This window comes from Capra hircus, chromosome 3, assembly GCF_001704415.2.
Source record: "Capra hircus breed San Clemente chromosome 3, ASM170441v1, whole genome shotgun sequence".
Taxonomy (NCBI): domain Eukaryota; kingdom Metazoa; phylum Chordata; class Mammalia; order Artiodactyla; family Bovidae; genus Capra; species Capra hircus.
The window spans coordinates 26,372,351-26,380,231 of record NC_030810.1 but is presented as its reverse complement, the minus strand read 5'-3'; the positions used below and the strand labels follow the sequence as shown (position 1 = coordinate 26,380,231).

The 7,881-nt window shown below is 38.6% G+C and overlaps 1 protein-coding gene across 2 annotated transcripts in view; it reads left to right on the top strand.

Annotated features, from left to right (window-relative positions):
* NRDC (nardilysin convertase) overlaps window positions 308-7,881 on the top strand; it is a 113,180-nt gene continuing 105,606 nt past the window's right edge. Inside the window, exon 1 of one of the 2 annotated variants that reach the window (XM_005678436.3) lies at window positions 308-808. In XM_005678436.3, the coding sequence (XP_005678493.2) occupies window positions 468-808 (341 nt within the window). In that variant the 5' untranslated portion in view covers window positions 308-467. The remainder of the gene's footprint in view (window positions 809-7,881) is intronic. The other variant, XM_013962833.2, reaches the window with a different exon arrangement.

Below are 7,881 nucleotides of genomic sequence, written 5' to 3'. Positions count from 1 at the left end.
TACCTCAAACCACCTCCACGCTTACGTCACAAACGCTGCGCACCAGTCCCGCTCCCTTCTCCCGTCGTCCTCCGCGCCGCTCTCTCCGCCTCTTCTTCTTCGCCCCTCCTACCTCTGGTTTCGAAAAGCTCGCTGGGTGCTCTGAGAATCCGGCCCGGTCTCTGGCTCCTTTTTTTATTCCCTGTTCCTATTGGTTAGTTACTTGCACGTGACTGCTCTCTTGCCTTTTGATTGGTTAATATCAGTTGCGTCATCTACGGTCCGGAGGGCGGGGGGGATGAGGGAAGTTGGCTTGAGGGAGACCGGATTGGGGGAGGGGTTCAGGCCTGTCCACCTCAGCGGCTGCGGCAGTAACAGCGCCGGCCGCCACCGCCTCTGGAACGCGGAGGAGGAGGAGCGGCTGGAAGAGTAGGAGGAGGAGGTGGACCGTAGGGAACGGCATGCCCAGCGTTCCGGCTTGGTAGTGAATGCTGAGGAGAGTCGCGGTTGCTGCAGTCTGTGCCACCGGGAGGAAGTTGTGTGAGGCCGGGCGGGAGCTCGCGGCGCTTTCGAGAATAGAAGCGCGGGGTCGGTGTGAAGACTCGGCGGCTGCCAGACGCTTTCCTACACTGACCATGCCTGGAAGGAACAAGGCGAAGTCCACCTGCAGCTGCCCTGACCTGCAGCCCAATGGACAAGATTTGGGCGAGAGCGGCCGGGTTGCCCGTCTCGGAGCGGATGAATCTGAGGAGGAGGGACGGAGGGGGCCTGTCAATAATGCCGGAGACCCTGAGATCATTAAGTCTCCCAGCGACCCCAAGCAGTACCGGTAAGGGAGGAGGCTTGAACCCCGGAGAAGAGCGGGAGGCGGGCCTCTCTGTTCCCGCTGTGGTCACTTTTACCCTAATCTTCCGAAGGAGCATCAGGGGCACTATTTCCCACGCCAAAAACTTGCTTGGATAGAGGTGGCAAGGGCTGCTGCTGCTGCTGCTAAGTCGCTTCAGTCGTGTCTGACTCTGTGCGACCCCATAGACGGCAGCCCACCAGGCTCCCCCATCCCTGGGATTCTCTAGGCAAGAATACTGGAGTGGGTTGCCATTTCCTTCTCCAATGCATGAAAGTGAAAAGTCAAAGTGAAGTCGCTCAGTCGTGTGCGACTCTTCGCGACCCCATGGACTGCAGCCCACCAGGCTCCACCGTCCATGGGATTTTCCAGGCAAGAGTACTGGAGTGGGGTGCCATTGCCTTCTCCAGGCAAGGGCAGTTAGGGCCATCTATGTGGTTGGTGTCAGCTCTAAGAGGGGGAGATCTTGGGTTCCACCAGGAATCAGGAAGTTAGAATGGGGAGGGTTTGTTCGAGTAGTTTTGACATTCTCTCAGGCAAGAATGGAGGTTTTTCTTTCGTTTGTTTTTTTTTTAAACTTCTTATTTTGTATTGGGGTATAGCGGATTAACAGTATTGTAGTAGTTTCAAGTGAACAAACAAGGAATTCAGCCATACAAATGCATGTATCCGTTCTCCCCCAAAACGCTCACCTATCCAGGCTGCCACATAACGTTGAGCAGAGGTCCATGTACTATCCGATATCTTGTTGGTTATCCATTTTAACTATAGCAGTGTGTATCTGACTTTCCCAGATTCCTTTTTTCCACCAGTCAGCCATAAGTTCGTTTTCTAAAGGCTATGAATTTCAGGTTTTTTAAGTTCATTTTTTAAAAATAGATTCCATATATAAGGGATATCATATGGTATTTCTCCTTCTCTGACTTCACTCAGTATGACACTCTCTAGGTCCATTATTTCACTCTTTTTAATGGTTGAGTAATATTCCATTGTACGTGTGTACTATGTCTTTTATCCCTTCCTCTGTCCATGGACATTTAGGTTGCTTCCGTGTCTTGGCTGTTGTAAATGGTGTTACAGTGAACACTGGAGGTGCAAGTAACTTTTCAGACCATGTTTTTCTCTGGATATATGCCCAGGAGTGGTATTGTAGGGTCGTATGGTAGCTCTGTTTTTACTTTTTTAAGGAACTTCCATACTATTCAAGAATGGGGTTTTTCTAAGGAAGGCAGGCTGGATGGTCAGGGACACTTGGTATTGTATTTAAGGAAAGATTGAAGGAGCCTGGGGGTTTTAATTCTGAAGAGGATAGGTAAGGAGCATAGTGTCACTATCCACAACTACTTGAGGTGCTTGTATTTGAAAGGGGTAAAACTAATGGCTGAAAGTTACTAGAGGATCGTGTAGTTTCAGTCAGAGAACTTAGGTATTAATTAGAGTTAGAGTAGGCCTAAGATGAGGTAACTTATTTCCATGGGTTGTTTCTCATTGCTAAGAATGGTTGGGTGCCCTCTTCTAAGAATGTATTAGAGAGATCTTGAGTCTCATTTGGGTGAGTCAGAGAAGACTTGTAAGATTTCTCCCAATCCTGAATTTTTCAATTTTTGGTTTATACCATAATCCTCTAAACATCTGTAATAACAATCCCCACCTAAATATTTTCTTCACATGTAACTTATTCCATAGAATGTCATGACTGTAATGTATTTTAAAGAGAGATTATATTGTCCAACTTTATTTTAAAGGTTGAGGAAACTGAGATCCAGAGAGTTTGCCTCTCGCTTAAAATTACACACCTAAATAATTATAGAGTTGATATGAACACCCTGTTCATCTGACACCAAATCCAATGTACCATTTACTGATTTTTATCAAGTTTTTATTCATATTGAGTTGGAAGCTGAAGCACTCTGATTTTTTATTTGTTTTATGCCCCTACATTGTTAGAGCTGGAAAGAACCTTAGAGATAATATTTTTCACTCCCCATCACCCCCAATGTCTATATGTGACTGAAACTAAGGTAGAGAAAGAAGTGTTTTAGCCCTAAATTGAAGATAGGCCTAATTTCTTCCTTCAGTCTAAGATTAGCAGAACACAACTCCTTATACTGTTTTTCCCAGGCAATAGGTCTTTATGAATAGGCCATATTTGCCCTCCTCATTAAAAATGTGGTTATATTAGAGCTAGTTGAAACTTTGAGAAAAGTTACTTAGTTTTTGCCATCCAGATTAAATAATAGCTTCAGGTTTTTGTTTTTTTTTTACCTATATAAACTTACATAATATCAGATAATGTTTATAGAAAGTACTCTGTGTATCAGATATTCTAATTGCTTTCAATATATTCATTTAATGACCTCATTTTTGGCAAATTCATTTGAAAAATGCTAAAGTCTTACTGTATGCTATGCATTGAGTTATCTTTAAATCTTTTCCGAAACATGGTTGAATGTAACTTAATAAATGATATTTTATTCCGGGTACTGGGTATATAAAGATGATTAAGAGTCCCTGCCTTCAGGGAGCTTCCAGTATAGTAGAGGGACATAGACACATTAAAAAGATATAATTAGAGCACTGGAGTTTTATAGAAACCATAATAGAAGTATGTGCTGGGTATAGCAAGGAATAAAATGAGAAGTGGTAAAACTCAACCTGGGGAGAAAGTTAGGAAAAGACTTCAAAGAGAAAAAAATGCTTAAAAGGTATTCTTTGAGTAGTTATGGCAGTTCTACATTTTTGTGGTCTTTTATTTTTTTATTACATTTTTGTAGTCTTTTGTCAAATCATTGTCGTCCTTAGTGTCTCAGTTTTCTTATTTTAAAGTGAAGGGTGTTGATTAAGACTAGCAATGTTTTCCAATAACTTCCTCTTCTTTCAAAAGAGCAGGTCCACGTTTATCTGTTCTATATACTTAAGTTTTCAGTTAGACTTTTAAAGGAAAGATTTTGTTACTTTAAAACAAAGGTGGGAAACCTAGATACTAGATGGTTTTTAAAGATTTACCCATCCCACAGTTAAATTCTCTGAATTTTGTAACCAGAAGTAGACAGGAGGTATATGCAGCAGAAGAGCTGAATTATCCTTCCAGGACCTGCTCAAATGTTATCTCTGTGAAGCCTTTCCAGGCGGAATTAATCCTGCCTTTCAGTGTATTTCACTGAGACTTTATATGTGATCCATTACAGTTCACATCCATCGTATTATAATTTATCTTTTGAATGTGTGATTAAGTACCAGAGGTGGACTTGATTAGAATATTTTGTTGAAAATAACACCTTGAAATAATTGTTTACCAATCTGCATTAAGTAATAGCCTGTGGATTTGTACTTCTCTGTGTAATTTGTTTTAAGCTTTTTGAAATGTTAATCATACCTCCAGGACATCTCTTCTGCTTTTTTTTAGGTGATCTGTATAAATGCTTGATAAGTGTTGATTTTCTTCTCTTCTGGAAGGATTAGGGACTTTTTTTTTCCTGTGAAGTAGGCACTGAGGTCTGCCTAAGTGGTCCTCTAAGAAGTTGTTAGGGGAAGGAGTGGGAAACGTAAGGAAAGCCTTCAGTGCTAAAGGTTTGAAATAGTGTAGAGAATGAGTTAGGTATACTTAAGAAATACTAAAGAGAGAAGTTAGGAGTTCTTGAGCATGAAAGTTGTGTAAGTAAAGCAGTATATTAAGATTAAGCTGCTGCTGCTGCTAAGTTGCTTCAGTGGTGTCCGACTCTGTGCGACCTCATAGACGGCAGCCCACCAGGCTCCTCTGTCCCTGGGATTCTCCAGGCAAGAATACTGGAGTGGGTTGCCATTTCCTTCTCCAAAAGATTAAGGTAGTAGTAGCTTAATCAGTAGTAGCTAAGATCCACAGGATGAGGCAAGACTGTTCTAAGAGGTAATTATAATTGTGTATTGACTGGTGTAGTGTTTCTCTAATTGATGTGTTCCCCTGTACACTCTTTTTTGCTTTCCTCTTATTAACCCAGTTTGCTAGGCTAAAAGTTTAGAATCCAGAGTTCAAGTCTGTTTTGCTCACTCATAGCTTCTCAGATAGTATTTGTGGAATGTATAAATGCCCATATGCCAGACATTTTCATGGAACTTCTGGGAATATTCTGCTAGAAACTTTTTAGATCAAATTTGTATCCTGGCCAATTTTTTAAAAAAAGAACTCAATTTTCAGAGGAAACAAGTATGAATAGGCAGGTAACAAAGAAAAAAATGTGTTATAGAAATAATAATATGAATAGTGATATTGTAGTATGTTTAATTCATATAAAAGCTTGTGGCAGTTGGCATATAATAAGCATTCAGATGTTAGCCATTATTCTTTTAATATGTTCACAATTATTAAATGATATTTATAGCACTGTAATAGCAAAAAATTGGCGATAACTTTATTGTCCATTCTTTGGCTAAAAATTGTTATTATACCATTCTATAGGAAAATAGTATATAGCTATAAGGATAGATGGTTTTATCTTATCAATATGGAGAAATGTCCCATGGTTTACTATTGAATGAAAAAAGCCAATTGCAAACCAAAATATATTGTACAACTCCCATTTTTATAAAGAAAAATACCCCAGAAAACAACACTTCCCATTATATATTTACCTAAAATATAATTTTCTGTGTTTAGATATGCACAGAAATGATTAGAAATGATATTAAGCAAGCTTATTTCTAGAGAAAAGTAGAGATTTGCCTTGAGTTGTTTACTTTTTAGTAATTAAAAAAGATTGATCAATAGACAAAGTATTATTTGTTTCTTGAAGGAAATTTAGATTTTTAATTTCCTACAATTATTCCATCCAGCACTAACCACTGGCAATGTTTTTTATAACCTTATTTCTTTTTTGCTATGCAGTTGTAATTTATAGTTTTAAAATGGTATATACCATATTTAACGAATGTGTGAACATTTTCTTGTTGTGCTTTTCAATATATTTTGTCTAGTTAGAAGTCCAAGGTATAGATATATCATAATTTAATCATTAGCATTTTATAGTCTAGACTGTCAGATTTTCTTTAACTTAGAAATCTGTTTATTCTCAACTGAATCTTTTAGTGTAGAGTCAGTCATAATGGATTTGATAGATATGTAGGATAACTTTTGGTGATCTGGCTTTTTTTCTACGATATTCTTTAATTGGGAGAACTGGCAGATAAGAAGATGGTTTGTTCTGGGACTTCCACTCTGACATAGGTCTTATATTCATACTGGTTCCTAAAATGAAGTCAGTCATTAAGCCTATCCAACTCAAAGATTAACTGAGTAGATTATAATTCCTTTCTAGTATGTATATTTCTCTCTCTCTTTTTTTTTTTTTGGTGGCAGGGATGATGGGCTTAGTTATATGGTTGGACCGGAATTAATTTGCAGAAAGGTTGGAAGTTGATTGTAGTTTGAAAAGTTCGCTTGGTATTTTAGAGATGTGTCTATAGAAGTTTTATATTTTCATTACCACCACCACCCATGATCTTTGTTCTCCTAATAATAACTGGTATTTTTTTGGATTCTTACTAGGTACTAAAAATTTTATATAATATCTCATTTAATCTTTATAGTAACCCTATGCTAAATACTGTTTTATGAGAATATGCTACTGAGCAAGTACTGAGCACTAACTAGACTGTAAATGAATTGTGTTCTCTCATTTGATTCCTTCTAAGCAAAGTTCTTTTCGTGGCAGATAAGGTCTAAGTACCTCCATTTTTTGGTTCTTAACTTTCCAGTTTACCGTCTGTTAATATGGTTTTGTGCTACTTTTCTTGGCGCATGCTATACGGTTTGGTCAAACGTTACCTCCTCTGTGAACCTTTTAATTCTTCGTTCAGTCTTCCCCTCCTACATGTGAATTATTTACACTCTTGTGTGCCCCTGTAGCAATTTTTTCAAGGTATTTCGTATTTTTGTAAGTACTCCTTTGTCTTTCCCCTCTATTATGCTGAAATTTTTGTAGATAGGGACTTTATTTGAGTCTTTGTATGCCTTCTTTTCTGTTATTGATAAATCAACTGTCTATATACGTAAGACCCATTTCTCTGCTTGTGCACTAGATCCCATCCCCTCTTTATTGTTCCCAGCCACCAAGTATTCTACCAGTTGTTCCCCTTTCACCCTGCATCATCAGTTTCCCCCTTTTACTACTTCATTCCCATGAGCATACAAATATGCTGTAATTGTTCCTGTCTTTGGGAAAAATGTTTGCTTACTCAGATCCCCTTGGATCTGTGCTCTTCCAGCTGCTCAAATTTCTCTATTTCCTGGATAGCAGAGCTTGTTAAAAGAGTTATTCAAAATTTGCAGTTCATCTACTCCCATTGTTTATTTCTTGAACTTAGACTGGGCTTTTCCCACTGTGCTATTGAAAATAGCTATTTTCAAGATCACCAGTAACTTTTACAATTGGTTAGGTATCAAGTTCTTATCTTATTTGACCTTTCAGTATCTTATGGCACAGTTGATCATTTTTTTCCTTCTTGAGATGCTTTTTTTTTTCAGTTGGCTTCCAGGTCAACACTGTTCTTAGTTCTCTTTCTGCCTCATTTGCAAGATTTCTCCTTATTTCCTTGACCTCTAAATTTTGGAGTGCCTCAACTGTCTGCCTTTGCTCCCTGTCTTGTGGCTTTAAATAGCACCCTGTATTTAATAATTTTACTTAGGTTCCCCCCATACTTTTTCTTACAGTTTTATTTTTCTTCATAGCACTTATTTTTAGTGCCGTTTGTTATACTGTATATTTACTTGTTCATGAGAGCAAGGACTTTGTTTCGTTCATTACTGTGTCTCCAGTGCCTAGAATGGTACATTTCTCATGGCCTTGCTTCCATCTCTGACCCCTTCATCCTTTTCTTCTCTGGCATGATTGTTATATAAGGATATGTTTTTCAGTCTTCCTTTTTAAAAATAATTTTATTTCCTGTTTTCATTTCAGATCAAAAAAATTCTTTTTTAAGGAATAAAACTGAATAGATAACCTTGAAGCATTTTGGATACTGCTCCCTCTTATTGCATTCCCTACCCTCTTTTTCCAGTGTTAACCGTTATCTGAATTTGGTAT